The sequence below is a fragment of the Danio rerio genome, chromosome 12 (genome assembly GCF_052040795.2).
Source record: "Danio rerio strain M-AB ecotype USA chromosome 12, GRCz13ab, whole genome shotgun sequence".
NCBI lineage: Eukaryota > Metazoa > Chordata > Actinopteri > Cypriniformes > Danionidae > Danio > Danio rerio.
The window spans coordinates 944,736-971,279 of record NC_141032.1 but is presented as its reverse complement, the minus strand read 5'-3'; the positions used below and the strand labels follow the sequence as shown (position 1 = coordinate 971,279).

At 38.4% G+C, this 26,544-nt stretch overlaps 1 protein-coding gene and 1 long non-coding RNA gene across 3 annotated transcripts; one reads left to right on the top strand and one right to left on the bottom strand.

Annotated features, from left to right (window-relative positions):
- Window positions 1–3,673: 3,673 nt before the first annotated feature.
- On the bottom strand, window positions 3,674–24,004 carry wfikkn2b (WAP, follistatin/kazal, immunoglobulin, kunitz and netrin domain containing 2b). 2 transcript variants are annotated; one of them, XM_087275568.1, is made up of 3 exons: window positions 23,820–24,004; window positions 10,221–10,622; window positions 3,674–8,468 (listed from the first exon to the last, which is right to left on the bottom strand). In XM_087275568.1, the coding sequence occupies exons 2-3, from the start codon at window positions 10,419–10,421 to the stop codon at window positions 6,978–6,980; spliced, it is 1,692 nt and encodes a 563-aa protein (XP_087131694.1). In that variant the 5' UTR covers window positions 10,422–10,622; window positions 23,820–24,004; the 3' UTR covers window positions 3,674–6,977. The 2 variants fall into 2 exon arrangements, with proteins under 2 accessions (XP_087131694.1, XP_087131695.1); XM_087275569.1 differs by having other exon boundaries at window positions 10,221–10,344.
- On the top strand, window positions 21,172–26,358 carry LOC147834357 (uncharacterized). The gene is made up of 3 exons (XR_015503754.1): window positions 21,172–22,447; window positions 23,053–24,076; window positions 25,193–26,358. It is a non-coding gene; the product is annotated as an uncharacterized LOC147834357 (long non-coding RNA).
- Window positions 26,359–26,544: the final 186 nt, after the last annotated feature.

Below are 26,544 nucleotides of genomic sequence, written 5' to 3'. Positions count from 1 at the left end.
CAGATTAATTAATACAGTTGTGTTTCCATAGCAACTACAGAATCACCACAACAGATTAATTAATACAGTTGTGTTTCCATAGCAACTACAGAATCACCACAACAGATTAATTAATACAGTTGTGTTACCATAGCAACCACAGGATTACCATGGCTGATTAATTACTATAATTGTGTTACCATAGCAACTATGAAACCACCACAACATTATTTTAGTTGTTGTGTTACTATAACAATTATAGAATCACCACTGGAGATTAATTGCTATAGTTGTCTTGTTACCATAACGACTACAGAATCACCACAACAAATTAATTTAGTTGTTGTGTTACCATAGCAACCACAAAATATGGCAGATTAATTACTAAAGTCATCATGCTCCCATAGCAACGATATCGCCACAACAGATTAATTATTTCAATAGTTATGTTACAATAGCAACATCAGAATTACCATGATCAATTACAATAGTTGTTGTGTTACCATAGCAACTATAGAATTACCATGGCAGATCAATTAATATAATTGTCGCGCTTACATTAGCAACAGAATGACCACAACAGATTAACTATGTTGTTATTACCATAGAAACTATAGAATTACCATGGCAGATTGATTAATATAATTGTTGTGTTACCATAGCAACCATAGCATCACTGCAACAGACTAATTAATTGTTGTGTTACCATGGCAGATTAATTACTATAATTGTTGTTACCATAGCAACTATAGAATCACTTCAACAGATTAATTAATTAAATTGTTGTGTTACCATAGCAACCACAGCTTTACCATGGCAGATTAATTACTAAAGTCCTCGTGTTATCATGGCAACTATGGAATCCCATGGCAGATAAATTACAACAGTTGTCATGTTACCATAGCAACTATAGCATCACTGCAACAGATTAATGAATTTATTGTCGTGCTACCATAGCAACCACAGAAATACCATGGCAGATTTAATACTATGATTTCGTTACCATAGTAACTATAGAATCCCAACAGATGAACTCAGTTGTTACCACAGAAACTATAGAATTAATATGGCAGCTTAATTACTATAGTTGTTGTGTTACCATAGCATTAGCGCAACATACTAATTAATTGTTGTGTTACCATAGCAACCACAGAATTACCATGGCAGATTAATTACTATAATCGTCGTGTACATAGCAACCGTAGAATAACCACCAGATTAATTCATATGGTTGTTTTGTTACCATAGCAACCACAGAATCACAGATTAATTGAATCGATTCAATTGTTGTGTTACCATAGCAACCTTTGAACTAACATGGCAGATTAATTACTATAAATGTCATGTTACCATGGCAACTATAGAATCACTACAACAGATCAATACTAAAGTACTTTATATATTAGTAAGGTTCAAAAGCACTAGAGTATTTAGTGTAAACTCTTATAGTAGGGCATCCCAGGACACGCGGCGATCTCTCTATTCTTCCAGACCTGTGCCGGTTCTGGATCAGAATACCGCACGCTCCATAAATCTGAGGATGAGAGTGAACATGATGGATTCCTCGAGATGCAGAAACGGCCTCTGATATGGCTCTGTTCTGCCACTCCCTGCTTTAAGGTCACGGGTTTGCTTTCCAGGCGTCTTTTGAAGCCCACCCTGGAAAACTATAAGGAAACCATCTGTCAGGACATTAGAGGAAGTCCCAAATGCTCAAGTCCAAACAGCTCTTGATCTGGAGCTCAGCGGGGGCCCGCATGAGTCTGCTGGAATGAACCGATGGGGCCCCATACAGCGCCATCACTAAAACACCAAACCATACAGACTCTATATACAGACAGCGCAGACATAAGGCACTGCATCAAAAAAGTCAAGCAGTATACTTAGGAATAAATAGATTTAATAAATGGGTGTTTCCCAGTGATGGGTTGCAGCAGGGCATCCGCTGTGTAAAACATATGCTGGATAAATTGGCGGTGTGGCGACCCCAGATTAATAAAGGGACTAATCCGAAAAGAAATTGGAAGAATATTGCTGTTGATATTATCAGTATTAATGTTATTATTGATGCTATTATTTGTGTTCAGTTTCTCGGACACATTTCTCAACACTTCACTAAAGCTTTTATCCAAAGTCCACTAAAACTGCCAAACACCTCATTCACGTCTCAGATCAACTCATTCCTCCATAACACAGCGTTTACAGCAGGGTGTGTGCCAAATATTACTGAATATCAAACTATTTACTGTGAAAAACAAAACCAAACTTATATAAAAGGCTTCCTGGCATGCTTTACAAAACAAACAGCATCCACAGATAATAAATGTTTATTAAATATTAAATATATATATGTTTAAGTTAGAGCTGTATCTGTGTAATACAACTGTTTTGATAGTATATTCAGTTTATTACTGTACAAATGCAGGATATCGTGGTCTTGTTCAGTTGTGTAATTTCGTACAGGTCATTGCTGTAATACCATAATAAAATGCTATCCTTTGGCGTATTTTGTGGATTATTAAAAGACTCCTATAGTTGTTGGTTTAAATAATACTGTAATACGGCTTTTTATGATGCAGATTGCCTTTAAAAGGCCTAAATGAATCACTTGTATCAGTGAGTTGTAATCTGGAGATTCACTCAGAATGAATCACTTGTATCAGTGAGTTGTAATCTGGAGATTCACTCAGAATGAATCACTTGTATCAGTGAGTTGTAATCTGGAGATTCACTCAGAATGAATCACTTTTATCAGTGAGTTGTAATCTGGAGATTCACTCAGAATGAATCACTTGTATCAGTGAGTTGAAATCTGAAGATTCACTCAGAATGAATCACTTGAATCAGTGAGTTGTAATCTGCAGAGTCACTGAGAACGAATCATTTGAATCAGTGAGTTGTAATCTGGAGACTCACCATACCTGGCAACATTTGAATCAGTAAATCACGGGAGACGTGTGTGTGTATGTCTGTGTGTGTGTGTGTGTGTGTGTGTGTGTGTGTGTGTGTGTGTGTGTGTGTGTGTATGTGTGTATGTGTGTATGTGTGTATGTGTGTGGGGGGGGGCTGAAATACGGGAGACTCCCGGGAAAAACAGGAGAGTTGGCAGGAGTGAGACTCACTCTGATTGAATCATTTGAATCAATGAGTTGTTAACTGGAGACTAACACTGAACAAATCATTTAAATCAGTGAGAAGTTAACCGGTGACTCACTCTGAATGAATTATTTGAATTCATTAGTTTTAATTGGAGACTAACATTACATTGGAGTTGTAATCTGGAAATTCACACTGAACAAATCACTTGAATCAGTGAGTTGTAATCTGGAGACTCACTCTAAACAAATCATTTGAATCAGTAAGTTGTAATTTGGAGACTCATTCTAAATGAATCATTTGAATCAGTGAGTTGTAATCTGGAGACTCACTCTAAATGAATCCTTTGAATCAGTGAGTTGTAATCTGGAGACTCATTTTAAATGAATCGTTTGAATCAGTGAGTTGTAATCTGGAGACTCACTCTAAACAAATAATTTAAATCATTGAGTTGTAATCTGGAGACTCACTCTGAATTATTTGAATCAGTGAGTTGTAATCTGGAAACTGACTCTAAATGAATCATTTGAATCAGTGAGTTGTGTACCAGAGATTCTAATCGTTGTTGTACTCTGGAAAAGCAATAAAAACATTACACTTATAAGTTCAAAAGTTTATTTTTGTGTCGATCCACAAAGCAAATCCTGACAGACACACCAAACTATAAAGATAATAAGGTGACAACTGTAAAAAGGCAAGCGCTGGTAAGAAATGACAGCGTTTTGGGTTTGGTCACACTGATGCTTCATCAGTTATCATAATAAATAGCTTAACATTAAATGCAGTCTGTGCTGAATCATATACACAAAGTGCTATACACAAGTGAGGCTTTATTGTCCATTTCCTATTCAATATCATACAACTTATCTAAGTGCTTTAAGCAGATCTAACGCTACAGTACAACACACACACAAACAAATATTCCTGAAAGTTTGACCATTAAAATACAGGAGTAATGCTTTACAACACAGGCGCACTAATATGCATTAAATAATGCTTAAATAATACACATGATTATGAGATATTGTGTTAGTCGTGAAGAATTAAACCTTTTATTAATGATTAATGCAACAAAATGAACATTCTATAAGATTCATAGACTAAGCAGAAAGATCTTAATATGTAAATGTGTTTAATTGTATTAAATGTCTAATAACAAATAATGTGTAAAAGTAAAATAGATATAAACATTTAAAAAAGATATAGCATGTTTTTAAAAGCACTCTGTACATGAAATAAGAGGAAAGCAATTGTACATTTTCATTGTGGGTGAACTATCCCTATAAGCATTGTTTAATGCAAGACAGGCTCATTCTGACAACGTAATCACATATACGCTTCTGGAGGCCGCACACTATCTAGCCAGAGGTTCGTATGGCTGCATTTAATTTTTTAAACGAACGCTACTTGGCGGTGTGATGCGTTCCTTTTTGTGCTTACCGTCTGACCATCTACCTCCGTATGAACAGCTTTAACACAGTAACCAGAACTTAAAATATCCGTTCAACTCTTTGTGATTTCTAAAAGTTGAAAACGTTTTTAAAACAGCGTGTTTGTAGTAGAGTAAAATCCCTGTAATTCTTAACCGCTATAATCACCACTGCTGCATGGTGTCAGTAAACAAATGTGTGTGTGCTGCAAGCGGTGGTAGTGTGTGACTCATCGTATCAGAAAGGCTTGAATAAACTCCAGCACAAATACATCAAATAAACTTACTTGGTATTTTTGACTAGTGACCTTATTTCAGCTTCATCCGAGTCTGTCTCTGTCACTGACTGCTGTTTATCTACGGTGGCCGGGAAGTGGAAAACAACATTACAAAGTGTGCAACGTTTTTACAAAGCTCGAGACAACTTTACATTTTAAAAACCATTTTTACCCATCATCAGACACAATTACAGAGGAAAAACTATTTTACCAAAGGACGAAACAAATTTGCATTTTAATAATAAAATTAACAAGACGCGAAACACTTTTGCAAGTCCCGAAACACATTTACAATTACAGATTCCTTATGGAAAGGGAATGTAACGCACACTGGAAGTGACGTGGAATGTACCACACAGTGGGAGTAACGTGCGGTAAAAGTGTTGTTGTTGGTGAGCGCGGTATATTCGTGTTGTGTAGTACATGGCGTAAACAAACTTTATGGTGAACTAACATGGGCTGCGGTCGAGGGTGATTCAGTGAACCAAACACAAACAGTACAGCCTGCTGTGTGACTGAACTAAACAACAGCAGCGCTGGTCAATCGAGGGCTTAAATGAGAGGATCTGGTGAAAAACGTAAGTTTACTTCATAACAGACAATCGTAATGAAGTTAAATAAGTGAAGTATGATTCAGTTGGGTTGCAGAACTTTACTGTAAGACATTTCTCAGATCATGGTGATGTTTTGTTGACTAAAATTACTATTGCTGAGAATGCTAACTACATGTTGAGTCCAAACATGCGTGTTAAAAATCTGCCCACCATTACGGTGTACCTCAGCAGGGTAACCTCAGTTCCAGCAGCCTTGAACACATATTGTCCTTACGGCTGCTATCCTGTGGGCTGCTGTATTTGAATTTGCGGATGGGTTGATGGTTGTGGTAGATGGAAGTGTTCATGTGTTTGCTTTGAATAAATGTTTCAGAAAATGTATGGCTGAGTTTTTATTAAACAATATTTATCCTGTTGATTTTGAATCTTGCACCTAACAAATGTCCTCATTTAGAAAAAAAAAACTAAAACTAATACTGAAACTAATAAAAACTAAACTAAAACTAAATAATTTCAAAATATGGAAACTAATGAAGACTAATGGCGACGTGGTGGCACAGTAGGTAGTGCTGTTGCCTCACAGCAAGAAGGTTGCTGGTTCGAACCTCAACTCAGCTGGCATTTCTGTGTGGAGTTTGCATGTTCTCCCTGCATTCGCGTGGGTTTCCTCCGAGGGCTAGGCTAAATTGTCCATAGTGTATGTGTGTGGATGTGTGTGTGTGTGTGTGTGTGTGTGTGGATGTTTCCCAGGGATGGGTTGCGGCTGGAAGGGCATCTGCTGCATAAAAACGTGCTGGATAAGTTGGCGGTTCATTCCGCTGTGGTGACCCCTGATTAATAAAGGGACTAAGCCGACAAGAAAATGAATGAATGAATAAAAACGGGTAAATCTGCCTCTAAAACTAATTAAAACTAATTGAATTTGAAAACAGCGACGCAGTGGCGCAGTAGGTAGTGCTGTTGCCTCGCAGCAAGAAGGTTGCTGGTTTGAACCTCGGCTCAGTTGGTGTTTCTGTGTGGAGTTTGCATGTTTTCCCTGTGTTCACATGGGTTTCCTCCAGGTGCTCCGGTTTCCCCCACAGTCCAAACACATGCGGTACAGGTGAATTAGGTAGGCTAAATTGTCCGTAGTGTATGAGTGTGTGTGTGAATGTGTGTGTTTCCCAGAGATGGGTTGCGGCTGGAAGGGCATCCGCTGCGTAAAAACTTGCTGGATAAGTTGGCGGTTCATTCCGCTGATTAATAAAGGGACTAAGCCGACAAGAAAATGAATGAATGAATGAATGAATGAATGAATGAATTTGAAACGAAAAAGTCAAAACGAAATAGAAACTAAAACTAATGAAAAGTCCAAAACGATTATAACCTTGATTTGCATTTAAAGCCGCAGGCTACGAAAACGGCTGCACTGTACTCAGACACCAAAACGGGCAGATTCTACATGATAAACAATCTGATGCGTGTTTTGAGCTGAAACTTTACAGACACATTCTGGAGACACCGAAGGCTTATCTTAAATAAATGTTGACTCATTTTAGATGATTTGCTTCTCCAAAAGTGCTTCTTGATTTGAAAACGTGAAGACATTTGGAGTAGAAACAAGACAAACGCATGTTCTGCCGTGCAGATTTCTCAGAAGATTCACGACTGCACGAACTCTTTGAGAATGTCACAGGTGTTTTTACTGACCACCTCTCGAAGTTTTTGCACACGGCGAACACTAGAGACGACGATGAAGCTATCGGGCTGTAATACGGCCATCCCGTTGTGGACGTCCCCCATGAAAATGATCTGCTCGTCAGACGTGGTCACGTTGGGACACGGACAGCTCCAGTCCATGTTCTGCAGAGTCACCTCCAGCAGCTCGCTCCCCAAAAACTTCAATCCCATCTTCTCATCTTTCAGTATCTCCTCCACCATGACCAGCGCACGCCCCGAGTCCTGATCCTCGGTGAGATCCACCATCCGCCCCAAAATCACAAAATCACTCCTGCAGAAGCTGCTCACCATCTTGTAGCGAGGTTTGCACGCTTTGCACTGATGATTCTTGGGATACGGGCACGCATCTTCGCAGGAGCGCTTGGATTTGAAGTTGTTTTCGTTGGCTTTGCATCCGCCGTAGATGAAAAGCCTGCACTGGTGTAGAGTGCTGCTGTACGCCCAGCGAAGCTCATACGCTTTGCATGGACCCTTATGAATCGGAAGCATGCAAGAAGCGGAGATGTTAAGCAGACACGAAGACATGCACGATTCATAATCGTCGAAGTGATTGCGGTTGCTGCTGCAGTTTCTGTAGGTGAAGGTGTTGCAGCTGTTTCTCTGCGGGTCGAAAAACCAACTTAGCTTCTCTTCACCACAATCATCGGAGTCGGGAGCCTTGAAGCATTCGTCAACAGGAACAGCGGAGGCGTTGACTTGAACCACAGCTTCTGGTTTTGAAACAGAGAGTGGGAAGTTTGCTTGAACGGATCCTCCGGCGTTGGCAGCTGTACACGTGTAAATACCTGAATCCTGAACCTGTGCATTGTAAATAACGAGCTGACCGATGTTAGTGACCACCACGTTTCCGTACACCTGATTGGGTTTCATATGCACGCTCTCCGACTGCTTCTGCCAGGTTATCTCAGGAACGGGATGTCCTACGACATCACAGAGAAAGCTAACAGTGTCTCCGATCGATGCCGATTGCTGTGTTGGACTGCTGAGGATCACAGGAGCCTGCATTTGTACTGGAGTGGTGATCTGCAATGCGGTTGTTGGTAAAGCTGTGGTTCCTGAGGGAAGCGGACTGGGGTTTGGCCAGCTGAGATGGAAACGGCAGGACACCACAGACAATGAGATGCCTTTAGAGCACGCTTCTGCATCCATGTAGCACTTGTTATAGTAAGTCATGCCGTCGGATGCGCAGGTGAACTGCGGCTCTCTCTCGCAGCGGTCGCGGCACTTGCAGACCGGCTGGCCGTCCCGGATGTCGCACTCGGAGCCCTGCTGCGTGCACATGAACTGGTCGCAGGACGCCTCCTTTGGCATTCCCATGGGCCCTTTCTTGCCTGTAGTGTCTATATAGCGCGCCGCCACACAGCTGCGGCTGCCGCACACATTGGCGCAGCACTTCTCAAGCGGTTCACATTCCTGGAGAAATATAAGCAAATGATGTTACAGCTGCATGCGCTGGATATGGATATAAAGTTGAAATGCATGCATGCAGCATGTGATGTCGGACTGTTTGATGTGCATATTTGTGGATGACAACATTTTTTTTTTTAAATGATTCGCATCCCTGGAGAAATATAAGCAAAGAGTACATGCATGATGTTACAGATGAATCTGCATGAATGCAACGTGTGATGCGGGAATGTGTAAGTGTGGATGCATGTGTCTTATGGTGCATGGGAAACAATACTTGGTAATAGCCAGAGTTCAAATGGCTAGTTTTTTATTTTATGGCAAAAACTCATTTTGTAGTGATCATGCTCCATCCAGATATTTGGTAAATTTCCTATTGCATTTATTTCAAATCTTGTGATGTGCATTGCTAAGGACTTAATTAGTTCAACTTTAAACATGATTATCTCTCACACAGTTGAAGTCTGAGTTATTCGCCCCCCTGTTTATTCTTTCCCCAATTTCTGTTTAGCAGAGAGCAGATTTATTCAGCACATTTCTAAACATAATAGTGTTAATAACTCATCTCTAATAACTGATTTATTTTCTCTTTTCATGATGACAGTAAATAATATTAGACTAGATATTCTTCAAGACACTTCTATACAGCTTAACCTTTAAAGGCTTCACTAGGGTAATCAGGGTAACTAGGCAGGTTAGGGTAATTAGGCAAGTCATTGTATAACTGGTTTGTTCTGTAGACTATTGAAAAAAATATATAGCTTAAAGGGGCTAATAATATTGTCTCTAAAATGGTGTTTAATAAAATCGAAAACTGCTTTTATTATATTCGAAATAAAACAAATCAGACTTTCTCCAGAAGAAAAAATATTATCAGACATACTGTGAACATTTCCTGAATCTGTTTAACATCATTTGGGAAATATTTTAAAAAGAAGACAAAAATTCAAAGGGGGCGAATCATTATAATAACTCTGACTTCAACAGTGCATATATATATGTATATATATGATGCATGTGTGTCTATATAAATATATAGAAGTTTGCAATATATATATGATCCATGTGTTTATATAAATATATAGTACTATGCAATATAGACAAGCATGCAGCATATATATTGCATACTACTATATATTTATATAGACACTCATGCAGCATATACAGTTAAAGTAAGAATTATTCGCCCCCTTTGATTTTTCTTTTCTTTAAATATTTTCCAAATGATTTTGAACAGATTCAGGAAATGTTCACAGTATGTCTGACAGTTTTTAATTTTTTAAACACCATTTTAAGGTCAATATTATTAGCCCCTTTAAGCTATATTTTTCCTCAATAGTCTACAGAACAAACCATCGTTATACAATGACTTGCCTAATTACCCTAACCTGCCTAATTACCCTAATTACACTAGTGAAGCCTTTACATGTCACTTTAAGCTGTATAGAAGTGTCTTGAAGAATATCTAGTCTAATATTATTTACTGTCATCATGACAAAGAGGAAATAAATCAGTTATTAGAGATGAGTTAATAACACTGTTATGATTAGAAATGTGCTGAAAAAATCTGCTCTCCATTAAACACAAATTCGGGAAAAAAATAAACAAGGAGGCTAATAATTCTGGCTTCAACTGCGTGTAAATAAATATATTGCATGCTACTATAAAATTATATAGACAAGCATGCAAAATATATTACAGTCAAAAGATTAACTTAATTTCAATGCAATAAAAAAGTAACTAAATTAAATTGCAAACCTGGTCAGTTTGGCATTCCCGTTTGCAGGTGCTCATTGCATCAACCCACAGGTTTGGGTTCATGTCGTTTGGACAGATCCCTGCGTGGGAATTCGCAACTCCTTGCAAAGTCATGCCTCTCACGCTTTGCCGGTGCACAAACAGCAGCAAAAAGTGTCCCAAGACGAACCAGATCCAGCGAGGAAACAGCATCCACCACATGTTGCAGAGCAGAGATGAGGAGTTGCTTTCAGAAGCTACTAACCTAATTTTATTGAATCAGCTGAGCCACAACTGAGCTTCCAAGCAGCACCAAAAAAAATGCTGTCTGATAGTTTAGACTTCTGGAGAAACACAGGCGATCGCCCAGACCACAGAACTCGCCCTCACGCGCAGATGACAGTAATGAATTACTCTGCAGATCTACAGAGGATTAAAAACATCTGGTTGAGCGTGGGGTTGGTACTAGGACACCTGCCTCTCTCTCTCTCTCTCTCTTTCTCTGCTTTAACCCTTTATCCGGAGGTGCAAAAATCCCAGAATGAAGAACACTGACTGTAAAATTTACAGTATATTACTGCCAATGTTGCACGCAGGTAATACTGAACTTACAAGCACACTCTAAATAAATATCTTCAATTGTGCTGTGGTAACACTATCTCTATTGTATAATGTGCTAAAGAAAAAGAGATGCTTTAATTTTAGCAGGATAGCGCTCCTTCTCATACTTCAGCCTCAACATCAAAGCTCCTGAAAGCAGAGAAGGTCAAGCTGCTCTAGGATTGGCCAGCCCAGTCACCAGATATGAACATTATTGAGCTGATGAAGGAGGAGGTGTTGAAGATAAACACAGAGTCTTGATGAACTCTGGAAGTCTTCTTCATTCCAGATGACTTTATTAATCAGTGATGTGAGTCATGTCAGAGATGTATGGATGCAGTCCTCCAAGCTCATGATGGAGTCAGACACAATATTCATTCAGTCTCCACTGCAGCAGGACTTTATATTCTATACTGGACATTATTTCTGTTCAGTGATGAGACTTTAGTCTGAGCAGAGTCAGAGCGCACTGTCCTCATCAAATCAGTCAACATCAAGACATGATCAGATTTATTGAGCTCAAATTAGCAAAATCTAGAGGCCTTCGCCTTTCATAGACACACTTCTGACACCAAATCAGCAACTAGAAGTCAAAATATTATTTGCTGTTCATAAAACCTGGATAGCACACAAGACTTTTGTCAGGTAGCGCTCTTACACTCTACTCAATGTTCTGAGAAAGGGTTAAAATCCAGAAAAATCCTCAATTTTATCTTGTGAGATGGCGTGTGTGTGTGTGTGTGTTTATGCTAATGATGTCACACTCAATTTCTGGTGTGGTTTTCTAGAAACGTTCTATGTTGTGTGTTATTAGACTTTACAGAGCAGAATTATAACAGAAGTCTCGTCTCTCAATTAGAAATTGAGTTTCTCTTGTATCGCTTCTTTCAGCTTTAATCTGCTTCGTCCTGTCATAACGCCTGATTCACACACTTTACGCAGGGCGTGTGTGAAGTTGGGGCCGACACGATCATCATAGCAGCGTCAGCCAATCAAATTAGTGCACAATGGGCTACTGTCTGAGCGGGGGTATTTGCATAAAGCGATCTGATTGGCAGAAATTTCAGTTGCCGCTTGAAAAGTTGAGAAATTCCCAACTTCTGCAGTGAGCAACGATGCTGAAGCAGCACCAATGGATCCACAATTTAATTTAGCAATGCTAGACGTCACCAATTCGAAGTGAATGGGAAGCGTTGACTGTGTGTGAATGGGGAGTAAGTGTTGAAGACTTTACTCATCATCAAGATGATTTCTGCAGGAGTCCTGTAGGATGATGAACACCACAACTCCGATGATTACACACTCAGTCACAGAGGAATCAAAATGTGCCATTGTTTGTTGTGAAAACACGCCCTCTAGTGGTGATATTACATACTATGGCTTTAAATTAGAAAATACTAATGTTGTGCACAGAAATGCAGAACTCACACATCTTTAATTTAGGCTAATAACGCCTACATTCAAACCATTAACTAAAATAAAATATTATAAGAATTTAATAAATATAAAACTAACTAAAGATGATAACAGTATATTATGGCTGCAGGATATCGGAAAAAACTGACGTTGCATTATTTTCATTTACTGTGATGTATATTGCGATATATATATTATTTTCTGATGGATAGGGATGATTCTGTGATATGATTTTAAAAATGACAAGCTAAGTTATATACAACAGATACAAATAAACAGTGATTTACGATTATCTGGAGTCAAACAGTATTTAAAAACAAAGACTCAAGAATCACTGTATAATAATAATGTTTTTACTAAAAACTCTAAGGATGAAATTTAAAATGACTCTGCTATGTTAACTGTATAATGTCTGGTCAACTATAATCCCAATCACACTGCAGACTCACACATTGCGATATCAAAGCTGAAATGATAAACTGTACTTTAACTTATTTTATAAAGTTGATCTGGTTTCAACTTTTTTTTTAAGTTATATAAATTCAAACTTGATGATTTAATTAATATAAATAAATGAAAGTTTAAATAAATTCTATAAATGAATTTGACTCAAGTTTTAAAAGAACTGCGGCAGCAACAAATCTAAAACAGTGTCTGCACTTTATTTATTTTCAACTTGCGTTCTCCAAATATTGCTTACGTTCCTGAAACTGCTCCACGCAGCTACTGTGCAGGTTTTAACACAAGCTTCACCTTATTTTACCCCTGCTGAACACACATTAACTTTAACAGTGCCTTGTTAATTTTAACTGTTCAACAGTTATAGGAAATTCCTTGTTCTCGTTTATCGTTCCAACAAGAAAAAAAAGACTCATTCAGGCTCTCAGATGTCAAATGAGGACAAACGCTGCATGAATTAGGCTTTCTTTCTGTTCTTTTCGTTTTTCTAATCAGATAAAGTTACCAGACATCAAGTTCGGGGAAATATGTCAACATTTCACATCACTCAAACGTCTCAGACGAGGCACTGAAGTTCAGATGTTGGCCCTCAACATACTATCATCCAGAGGTGTCTAATAATCAACTAGAAATACTGAATTACTGTCATTTAGTCTTTTCTAAGAAACTGTACTTTACCAGGAAGTTATAAAATGTGCTTCAAGTACACTTTTAGTGCTGTATTAGTACTTTTACTGTGCTACTTTCCTTCAACCTGCAGTCATGTTGATTTATTTCTCGTCTTCTGTGACTGGTAGAGTTGGGTACCAAAACCCGGTGTCATTATAGCACCGGTACCTTTGTAACCGGTATGCACCAGACCGAATCAGCATATGAATTTCGGTGCCTAATTTCGGTGCCACTGGTGCTGCGACAAGGACGCAAGAAACATTGAAGGGTGCATCAAAGGCACACATAGGTACATGTTGCCACACCATCTCTAAACATTTAATCCTAAACAACTTTGAGGGATACGGACAGGCGATGTCAGGCGTTTGTTCTTGTTGCTTAGGGAATTCTGCATTCTGTGAGCGAGAGTGACTCTCTTCAGATAAACACACATGATCGCGTTCATCAAATTTGCCTAAACTAAGCGCTCTAAAGCGTATTTTACAAGCAAGGACTCTGACACCGCAACGAAAAGCAGATGCTTTACAAAAGTTGCATGTAAGGGGGAAACACGTCAAGCTTAATAACACATTTAAACTCTGTCTGTGAAAGCTTGCGACATCATCTGGCACTTTCAATGAGTATGTACATGGACACCAATGCTCCAATTTTAATATGATTAAGACAATACTCTGATTAAGAGTCTAGACTACCATGTAAACAGGGATTTTTGATTACCTTAAAGGATCACAGACACCTGCGTCGCAAAATGCTGAGGCTTTTTCTTCCCATTCAACATGCAGTATTAAATGTCATTAAAAGAGCACTCTTCCAGCAGTCCTTACGTAATGCTTGCATTAAATACCTGTTTGTCAAAGGGGCATGAATAAAATGCTCCTGAATGAAAGTGAAACTGCAGTTAAAGTAGAAAAATTAAAAATGAAACACTTGAAATTACATGAAACTCTGAAGGAAGCATGGATATCGTGGTGACACAATGATGTTAATCAATCTATGTACTTTAACATGTAAGACGGGATCATGAAAGGAACATTCTAAATGCAGCTCATGCAAACACCTTGATCATATTACTGTCTTATTCAGATTAGGGCAAATCATTAGATCACTGATAACCATGTAAACACAGTTACAGAGTTCAGTATTTTGATGACAGCCTTTCCACAGGTTAGCAGTAAGCCAATGTTATTTCATAATGCAAATCTTAAATTCTTGCTAACCAATAAATGATCAAAGGAAATATTTTAATGTCATTCAAATATATAAAATATGAATTGGTGTTTACTTTAAACTGTAATTGCATTGTTCTTTTAAAATTACTTAATAAAAGATTTTGTCAAATAAAAGATTTTTCTAGAGTCGTGCACCATCATTTTGTGGCTCAAAAGTATCGGTTCAGGCACCGGTACCGTTTTAAAAGTATCAATTTAGCACTGGTATCGAAATAACCACAAACGATACTCAACCCTAGTGATTGGCTGAGTAGAATAATCATTCCTGTGATTCCAGTCCAATCAAATTGACCCTTCGCTAAGCCACACCCAAAAACCGCCATCCACTAATTGTGGCTTAGCAACTGTAGCTACGCGCAGGGGCTCTGTCAAGCTTTCGAGCGAGTGGATATGGATTGTGCAATTCTGATACCCGGTCTCCTTAAAGTTTGGACGGGATGGTGGAATTCTTCCCTTTTCAAAACCTAAAACCCAAGAGGAGAAATGCCAGCGTGGATCAAGCTGTGTTAGGGGCGCTAAAGGAGCGGAGATGAGTTGGTTTTGTTTTGATATTCCTGACACATTCAGTGATAGACAGACGGCAATAACTCACACACCTCTCACCCTAAACAGATCTAAACTGTGTTTCCTACAAAAATACAAAGCTGGTTCTGTTTCACAGCTGTCTTATTCCTTTTTTTCGCTCGATATTATGAGTAATGCTCCGTTTAAGCCTTCGCCATAACGTTAGTAACATCATACTAATAGCGAATAGGTCATAATGACATGAGTTATTGATCCGGAAAATACAAATCTGTTGCTAACTTTACTGAACTTCATATTTCCATCTGTTTCAAGCTACGAACACACACACATTAAAAAAGTCGTGCCAGACACGAAAGCTTGACAGGCATGGCAACGGTAACTAAGGAGGGTGGGGCTTAGTGAGGGGTCCATTGCACATAAAAAAACCACACTAAACCAATCGACCTCAAGACATGATGATTAATAAATGCAGCAAACGTTCAGTGTGAAGCCCTAAAGAGCACCTATTTTAGGCGATGTGAGAAACTTCAGGGTCTCCAGAATATGTCCTGTAAAGTTCTGCTCAAAACACCCATCAGACTATTGATTATGTAATGTAGAATCTGCCCATTTTTGTGTCTGAGTATAGTGTAGCTGTTTTTGTCGCCTGTGGCTTTAAATGCAAATGAGCTGCCAACACGGGGAGAACATGCAAACTCCACACAGAAACGCCAACTGACCCAGCTGGGACTCGAACTAGTGACCTTCCTGCTGTGAGGCCACCGTGCTAACCACTGCGACACCGTGACGTCCTTTATTCAGATGCGCACATTGCGATATCGGTGTTGAAACGATAAATAGCGCAACTCTAATCTCGATTGATTTCCATTTTTCTGCAAGTAATGGCACTGTTGAGTACGGTTTTCAGCGCATTCTCCACCGTATGAAAAAATAAATCACACCTGGGGTGTTTGAATCCACATATATCATTAAGCGAACATCTAAAACAATCTCCGGCGTTTCATAGGAAGCGTGTTTGAGTGAAGTATCCAGGTTGAGGAGAGTGTCTGGCCTCCAGCAGGAGCGCGAGGCTTTGATGGAGCCGCTGGAACATTGATAACACACTGCAGTGATTGATCGCTGCTCAAACACACAGCGCATTCTTCCACGCACCTCTGGAGACACTTTACCTCACTTGCCCTCCGCGGAGAGACAACACATCATGCATTTAAGGAAGCACTGTAACGGGAAGCAAAACTTAATAAACTCCTGTCAGTCTCAGCGCTGCGAGTGAGGACGGATGCGGCCTCGGGATCTGCCATTAAGATAATAGGCTAGTCAGCTCTGAGAGACGGGGAAAATAAACCTTGCATCTATTTTTAAAAGCACACTGACAGGCTTTCAATAGACGGAGTGTGATCCTAATTACTGCAGACTAATTACTTGAAAATCTGTGGAGACTTTAAATAAAAAATGCAAGTCAATTTCAAAAATAGCAGACAACAATGAAGAAAATGTCTTGATGTATCAAAAACGGCATTAATCTGGTTTAGCACTTCTATAAAATTTGCACATTCATTCATTTATCTTCACCTTATTCATCAGTGGTCGCCACAGCGGAATGAACCGCCAACTCTTCATGCATAGGTTTTGCACAGCAGATTCCCTTCCAGGTGCAACACATCCCTGGGAAACACCCATACACACACACTCATACACTACGGCCAATTTAGTTGATCAGTTCCCCTATAGCGCATGTGTTTGGACTGTGGGGGAAACCGGAGCACCCGGAGGAAACCCACACCAACACAGGGAGAACATGTAAACTCCACACAGAAACACCAACTGACCCAGCCGAGACTCGAACCAGCGACCTTCTTGCTGTGAGGCCACAGTGCTAACCACTGAGCCACCGTGCCACCACAGGAAAAGATACAAATTAACATTCAGATTTGGACTCTGAGAACTCCTGATTTGTTTGTTTGTTTGTTTGTTTGTTTGTTTGCACTGTTCACTGTTATCTAGTGTGTTTGGAGTCTGGTGTGTTGTTTACAGTGATGAAAAGTACATCCTGTAATGCTTGAAACAATGCAACCATTTAAGCATAGCTGCTTAAGTGTTTTAACCACACACACACACACACACACACACACACACACACACACACACACACACACACACACACATGCTGGAACACCTACTGCACGTATGCTTGTTTATTTCTGTCAGAAAACAGCGTGTCGTATTCTTACTATCTCAGCGCTAATCCCTTACAAGAAGTTCATTTCCCAGAAAACAACTTCAGTGCCAAGAATCCTTCAGACTTCAGTACAAACACTGCCTTCAACACTAGCTGTGCTTCCAATCAAAGAGGACACTAATGTGCAAACTGGAATATCACGTAAAGCATTAGCGAATGAGAAACACAAGAGAAACTCCTCAGCTCCTGCTAAACCTGCAGGTATCACTGAGAGAAGTGGAGACTGTTGGGATTCTCCACTGTGCTGTTTGTTCTCCTCTAATAAATGAGCTGCGCCTCAGAACATCAAGACCAAACGCAATGAACGCGGTGGCTATTGGAGGCGTGAGACTGGAGCGAAGACAGATGCTCTAGACCAGTGGTTCCCAACCTTTTTCTCTGGGCCCCCCCCCCATGAACATATACAAACATTGGAGCCCCCCCACCATATAAATACACACGCACGCACACACATATGTACCATATATATATATATATATATATATATATATATATATATATATATATATATATATATATATATATATATATTACTGTATGTGTGTGTTTATGTGTATTTAGATAGGCTTTGTCATACTGTCTAATCTTTTTTTTCGCCTCTGAAGAATCATTAAATTGACGTTTCTCTGCCATTTTTGTTTTGATTTTGCCTTTACGAGAAGTTGGACAAGCACATTGCGCAAGTGAGCAAAATGTTATTTATTTTAATTATTTTTACTATTATGTTGGAATTTTAAGCATGTGTTTTGATTTTTTTTTTGGTACTTAAAAATACATATATTCCTGCGAATTTTTTTTTTATAAATATTTCCCAAATTATGTTTAACAGAACAAGGAATTTAACAGTATTTCCTCTAATATTTGTTTTTCTTCTAGGCTTATTTGTTTTATTTTAGCTAGAATAAAATCAGGTTTAAATATGTTGAAACCTATTTTAAGATCAATATTATTAGCCCCCTTAAGCAATATATATTTTTGATTGTCTGCAGAAGAAACTACTGTTATACAATGATTTGCCTAATTACTCTAATTAAGCCTTTGAATTGCACTTAAATTTGAATGCTTATATTTTGAAAAACATCTAGTAAAATATTATGTACTGTCATCATAGCAAAGATAAAAGAAACCAGTAATTAGAAATGAGATATCAAAACTATTATGTTCAGAAATAAGTAAAAAAAAAAAAACTTCTTTCCATTAAACAGAAATTGGCCAGGAAAAGGGTTGCTAATATTCAGGAGGGCTAATAATTCTGACTTCAAGTGTATACATACAGTTATTTTCCACCCTGCAAAGGAAAGAAAAATAAATACAATAAAATAAAAATATAAAACAAACTGTGCTTTAAGCATCTCCACTGTAAGAAAAACACTTTAGCTACAGAAATCCTTCAGTCAAGAGCAGAGAAACATTTTCTCGTTATGTTTGATTAATGATAATAAAAACAGGCGGCAGCAGGAATATTTTGCGCTGTCTCTTTAATGGTTTCTCTTTCACGTCTTTTGATCCTCAACTCGTTTGTTTATTACACAAATGAGGGTTAATATAAATAATCACTAAACACCGCGTTTTGACACCTATTTGACCATTAAAGCGCTCACGTTAAGATGACTAGATGTCTGCGCTCCTCTGCTCGTCTCAGGGTGCGAATGAGAGTGAATGCTGACCGGCCGCATGCTTCTGACTGCGTGTGTGTGTTGCATACACACATAAGCACGCGGTCTTTCGCAACACATACAACTGGAAAGGGGGCGGTATATGATGCATATAATTGTTTATCTTGATTAATGCTTTTTTATAATCGTTAGAAATCGAAATCGGATTTTGGATTAATTGTACAGCCCTGTATAATAGTGGAGCATTTTATGCCTTTTTCTACCTCAACACTTATCCTCTCCCGCGCCCCCCTTGTGAACTCTGGCGCCCCCCTTAGGGGGGCGCGGACCTCAGGTTGGGAACCACTGCTCTAGACTAGGGGTGTAATGGATCACGGTTGATCCATGATTCGTATGGACCCCAACCCATGGTTTGGAACACACGTGTCCTGCAGATCAGTACAGTGTTTTTACTGGTACATTAATCCTAAATGTGTAATGATTAAGGGTGTCACGATCCTCCAAATCCTCGATTCGATTACATTTTTGATTCTAAAGGCACGATTCGATTCGATTTTCGATTATGTATAATTAATTAATTAATGACCAATTAATTATTTGTAGCCTACCGTTTAAACTACCTGACCTGCATGGTCTTTGTTTTACCCATAAACAAATCATACAGTAAATGAATAAAGGCAAGATACACACATAATTACCACCTGTCAATCACTGTTTCTGCGGGACTCGTGAATAGGCAGTGATCTGTGTCGTTATAATGGCGTCGGTAAAAAAGACGCACAACCAACAGGAACCAGCCAACAGTATCTGAGGTGTTCGCTAAAATGACGAAGTACAAGCGAGTGAAAGATTGAAGCAGTCCTCTGACTGCCTGGACCTGCTGTCTCGAGCGCATGGCTGTGTCTGTGTGGTCACGTGATGTGCATTTTCAGAGGTAGAGAGGAAGGAGGGCTGCTCAGAAATGCTACACGCCACTGTGGATGTCAAATCGTTGTCGTTCTAAAATGCCATTTGAAGACAAAGACAGTGTAAACAGGGCCTGAGTGTGCACTTTTCGCAAGCGGATTTGCAACGGGGGCGGGCGGAGGATCGCGATGCTGGTGTTGTCTATCGGACGAACCGTACGTAATACGTACATAGCAGAGCTTGCAAACTGTGTTTTTTTTGTCGACAACACGAACGTTGTCAACATAACTCACTGGAAATCCAAAATGCTTCCACACCGGCGACTTCATTGAAAGAGGAGAGGGTTTAAGCTCTGTCGATGGGTCTCCTGCTTCTGCAGTTTAACAAGCACTTCAACAAGCCTGTTTTTACCCGCTTGGCAAGCCAAGCTGACGTGACATGGGGGCGTGGCAGCATCGACGACTCTATTGTTTGATTCGATAATCGAAATTGAGCATAAATTTCGATCGATTTCGATTAAAAATCGTGACACCCCTAGTAATGATCATAGAGAGATCACCTCCTGCGTCATTTAAATCACATGTATGAAAGAATTTAGGCTTTGCTGTAAAATAAAATGATGCTGAAGAAGTTGCGGTGGGTTATTGGGGATGTGGTGGCTTTCTTAGGTTATTAAAGGTGTTTTCTGTCAATACTCGTTTAGCCTGCATTAATGCATTCAGTGTAAGCTGCATGATTGATCATTGAAAGATCAGGATCTCAACACCCACGCAACATACATTATAAATGATGGTGATTTGCACATGTTAATCCTTCTAATCGCTGCATTCAGATCTGAAAACACATAAATCAGGAAAGAGTTTGAGTCTTTAGTGTCTTGAGTTGGTTATGAAGTTACAAACAGTCAAATAACATAGAAGTACTGGGAAAACAGCTTATAGTTAAGATAAATCCACTGATGTTTATGTCGAAGATTAAATTCACCATCATATGCATTTAACTTGATGTCCAAAAATGAAAGTTGTAGGCAGCAGTTACATTATTTAACCAGTAGGTGGCGACACCCAGCCATTATAAATACGCCACTGAATAATTCTTCATGAATGATCATCTAGCAATGAAACATGAAGATTAATGAGTGAAGAACTGAATCATTTATTGAAAATGACACTAAATATGCATTTAAATGTACATTTTATACTAAATAAACACTTTATACATTCAGCATCATCAGCAACAGTAGGAGTGCCAGTGAATTTTTCACAAGACTGAATATTTTACAGTCTATTTTTATTCAGCGGATTATTTCTTCATTTTATTTTGAATAAAATTACAGCTTCTCAGCTCTGTTTGGTAAAACCAAAAGTGTCTTGCAGCGCTGTTTCTGTAATAAATGAAAAGCAAATTAGATTTATCTCCTCTCCTTTTGGTCTGATCTGAAAAATGGTCCGATCCGTTACTAAAAAACCATAATGTGATCCGAACCGGGAGATTTGTGATCGGTTACACCACTACTCGAGATAGTTCTGGAGGGAATAATAATAATAGAAGATGAATAATATTGAAGCGCTGAGACGTTATTAACACATTTGTGTCCTGATATGTCACAAAAACATGTACACACACACACACACACACACACGCCTGCAGCATGAGTTGATCAGACAGGTATAGGGCCAGAGCCAGATTTCTGCCGGCTGTGAAATTCCGCAAACTCACGGTTGTGAAGCTCGTCTGTCAGCGGGACGGGACTAGCTTAAGTGTTTTAACCACACACACACACACACACACACACACACACACACACACACACACACACACACACAGGACTGAGCGTGTTTGGGGGATAAACAGGCCTCCTGTGGGATGATGACCAGGATATTTAAAGCCCTGCGCTGTGTTTGCGCCTCGGGATGAAGCTTCGTGATTAAGCTTGTTTGTTTTCTGTGCAGGCAAATTGGTGCCCTTCATTCATTACTGAAGACGTGAGGAACGAGGAAGAGCGCAGAGACAATTATTATCATTAAAGCTGGTTTTATATTCGCACATTCAGACTTTCTCCGCCTTTTCACAAGACTGTTTAACACTCATCAGCATCTTAAAAGTCAGTTCATCTTTAATCCCCCGATACTTTTCGTCCTCCAACCAATTGTCATCAAACAAACATTTGCCCATGCTTGCAATTTCGCAAAATGCCGTGGTGGCGAAGTATCAACGCAACGCATTCATCAATCACTTACTCGTATGTCACCTATGGAATGATGCAGGTTGCACCCACGAAGTGCTGCCCCCAAATGTCGCGCTGGTCAAGTAGCGGTTGAAAAAAATAAATAAAAAAGATGAATCAGACATGAAATTTAAGATCCCACATGAAATTTAAGACCTCCTTATGGAAAATTACAGAATTCAAGACATTTTCAGACCTTAAAAATCGAAAATTTTATTTAAGACATTTCAAGACTTTTTAAGGACCCGCAGGGACCCTGGTGTATATATAAAACAAACTCTACCTGCTGACCAAGACGTATAAATCAAACTTTGTGCGCAGTGTTCGTATTATCATCGAGTAAAACCAAAACCACAAACAAAGTCACAGCCATGTCACCCTGCAGCCCAAGACTGGTTACTCACTGAAGCTAAGCAGGGCTAAGCCTGGTCAGTACCTGGATGGGAGACCACTAGGGAACACTAGGTTGCTGTTGGAAGTGGTGTTAGTGAGGCCAGCAGGGGGCGCTCAACCTGCGGTCTGTGTGAGTCCTAATGCCCCAGTATAGTGAAGGGGACACTACACTGTTAGTGGGCGCCGTCTTTCGGATGAGACGTAAAACCGAGGTCCTGACTCTCTGTGGTCATTAAAATTCCCATGGCACTTCTCGTAAAAGAGCAGGGGTGTAACCCCGGTGTCCTGGCCAAAGTCCCTCTATCGGCCCTTACGATCATGGCCTCCCAATCATCCCCTTCCACCGAATTGGCTCGATCACTGTCTCTCCACTCCACCTATAGCTGGTGTGTGGTGAGCGCACTGGCGCCGTTGTCCTGTGGCAGCCGGCGCATCATCCAAGTGGATGCTGCACACTGGTGGTGGTTTGGAGAGACCCCCCCTCAAGATTGTAAAGCGATTTTGGGTGTATGGCCATACACAATAAATGCGCTATATAAATACACATTACATTACATTACATTACATTACAAAGTCATAACATTACATGTACGTTAAATGTCATACAGCTCATATAGAGCTAAACGCAAAACTATGAGCCAGAATATTTTTAATTATTTGAAATATTTTCCAAGTGATGTTTAAAACAGCAAGGCTATTTATTACAGGATTTTATATTGTGTTTTTTCTTCACAGAATTTCTACAAAGTATGCTGTATACTGTAAACTTGCAGACGTTTTTTGTCACATCCATAACGCATGTTAATTTTCCTCATTCAAAATATAACATATGTTTACACATCGATATTGTTCTGCTGCCACAAATCTGTGTCTAGTAGTTTTGTAAAATAGAAACAGATGTTTTAATATGTTAACATGCACTTCACCGGTCAATTTATGTTTTGAGATTTGTCTGCAAATGTCACATCCATAACGCTGAAATTGCGCATTAATAAACGACTGCGGGACATTTTGTGAATGAGAAATTAAGATGTTGACGTCATAGATCACGTGCCTTTGTTTACTTTTTAGCACAAGCTTCGTTGCTAAACATAACATCGCGATCAGAAACTGTGGCTAAAATGCAAACAGAACTCAACAGACAAGCAGTGCAGATGAAAACAGTCGCTAGCTGATGAAGGCATTTAACGATGCATATTATTATTATTATTATTATTATTAATTTCTCCTTGAAATAAAATTCATGACAGCTCTACAACAGCACGCAGCCCATAATAAACATTACAGTAACTCTCCATACTGTTCAAAAGCTGTAAGTATATATGAAATCAAACTGCTTACCTGCACAACTCCTATCTGCTCCAAGGGGAAAAGCGATGTTGAGTTTATCCTTCAATCATTGCTGATTTCTTCCGCTTTTTAGCTAGCTTTTCTTTGTTTGTACACTCAATAATAGTGTTTCTTTACTCTAATGTCAGGTAGATGCCATGTCGTCTACCTGAGCGCTCTGTTGACGGATGTGACGCAATAACGCGCGCGAAATTCCCGCGATATCCGACCAACAAACGCGGGTTATAACATCGTTTCATGAAGTATTAGTGTCATTAATTTATTTATTGGCAAAATTTCTCGCCACACAATTTTTTTAATTTGGAACAATTGTAATATTTTATATAAGAGGAAATCTATATTCTTTAATAATTGGTTCGGGAACGGTGTGATATTAGTAAAGCAGTTATTTGACAGTAATGGTAATTTATTTACTTACTCTGTTTTTACTGCAAGATATAGTCTTGCCATATCTAAAAAAGAATTTAATATAGTTTGTAAGGCCATCTCCTTTGAAATCTGTATGCTTTTTTAGAAATAATAATAATAATTCATTGATTTCTGCTTGTTCCCTTAATAGTCCTGATTCTACTGTTGTTGGTTCTATTTGTTTTTCCACTAAAAAATCCAATCATAAAATCAGATCTTTATTTTTAGACCATCTCAAATCCTTCTTCTATTTCTTATTGGAACAACCTCTTTGATGATATTAAATGGTCATATGTCTGGTCACTACCGCAGAATTTTTTTTTTAACAAATAAAATTAAAGAAATATCTTTTAAAATTATTCACAGGTTTTATCCTGTTAAACCATTTTTACAAAAATTCAAAAATGACATTGACATCTCTTGCACTTTCTGTGAAACCTCTTCTGAATCTGTTGCTCGCTTGTTTTGGGAGTGTCCCAATGTTAAATCTTTTTGGTCTGATGTAAACTCTCTAATTGTCCAAAAGGTTTGTGGTGATTTTTCTTTAAGCTATCGTCATGTTATTTTGGGGCTATATATTAAAGGAAAAGAATTCCTTAGTGCAACTTTTTGCATAAACCTCATTTTATTTATTGGAAAGTTTTTTATACATAATTGCAAATATACTCATGGTAAGCCTAATTTTTTATTTTTCAAACGAGAACTAGGTCTTTATTTAAAAAACATCACAGACTCTCACAATAAGAAAGCTATTAAAACTTCTAAAATATGTGCTTTATTTAATATTCTGCAATAATTTATTTTATCTTTATGTGCCCTTAATTATTTATTTTTCTTCTTCTTTTCTCTCTCTTGTTCCCTTTAATTTGTTTCACATATATTATATTTTTTTCAGTTTTGTATCTATATTTGTTGTAATGTATTGTTATTATTGCAAAAAAATATATATATATTAGTGTCATTAATGTATTAAACCATGTTAAATTGATCAAATGTGATAGTTAAATGCAAGGATATCTCAATCAAACAAACGTCCAGTCATCAGTGAAATATCTGGAAAATAAAAGGTATCACAAACTGGCCATCTTTGATAAAATCATGAAGTTCTTGATCATAATTTCTGCATTGAGTCTTTACTGATTAAAGACTGAAGTATTAATGTTGGAATATTCAGCTTTACTTTACAGCTATTATGCATATAAATGATATATTCTGAAGAATGCTGTAAAAAAGCGGCCATTTTGACATCTGTAGTAGGAGCAAAACACACTGTAGGCTGTTTTTTCAGCATTCTTCAGAATATCTTCCTTTACGGGATGTTCAATGAGAAAGAAACTCACATATGTTTGGAGGATGAGGATATTATGACCGAATATTCATATTTGTGTGAGCTACGCCTTTAAATTGAGTCAGTCTGGACAGATTATCATGACTAAAATGTCTTTATTCTTCTGTAATGTAATGTATTTTGTGTGTGTGTGTGTGTGTGTGTGTGTGTGATTTCTGCAGTCTCCAGTGTGACTGTGGTTCAGATCCACAGCTGCTGTCCAGAATGAGAGGAATGACACCCTTTGACCTGCTTTATGTTGAATCTGATGCTTTTTTATACATTCACACACACATAGACACGCAGTCTATGACACACACACACACACACACACGCACACACACACACAAAATGCACGCCCTCCAGTGGTGAACTGTACAGTTCAGACACACTCAATCATGTATAATTCAGGTCAACTTCACTGCACATCACTTTATACTTCAATGAATCAATTGATTTTTACTAGTAATGATGATTTATCTTTCGTCCTATTTTAATGTGTGTTGGAATTTCACGTTTATTTTTGGTCATAGATGTTATTTATTTATGTTTTAATCTTCGCAATCTATGCTTAACTTAGCCAATTTTTTAATGGATGCTTTGAATCAGATTCATCAGTGAAATTAAAGTTTATAGGCATTTTTTTTGTTCCAAAACTGAAAGATTCTGCAAAAGAAGATTCAATATTGAGTTAATTTTGTGTTCAATTTAATATACAATGTATAAAAGTCACATTAAATTAATTATAACCTTACATTTCATTTGGTGCATTCCCTTATCCCAACAAGTAAATACGGATTTTATTGAAGATAAGTTATTGATAGAATAGATATCTATCAATGTATACATAATTAGCCAAATTTCCTGTCAAAATGATGAAAACAAATCTGTAATGTTGCTTATTATTAAATATGTTTAAATAAATGTAGGTTTATATTTAAAATGAGATGAAACATTTAATATGAAATAAGCATTACATAA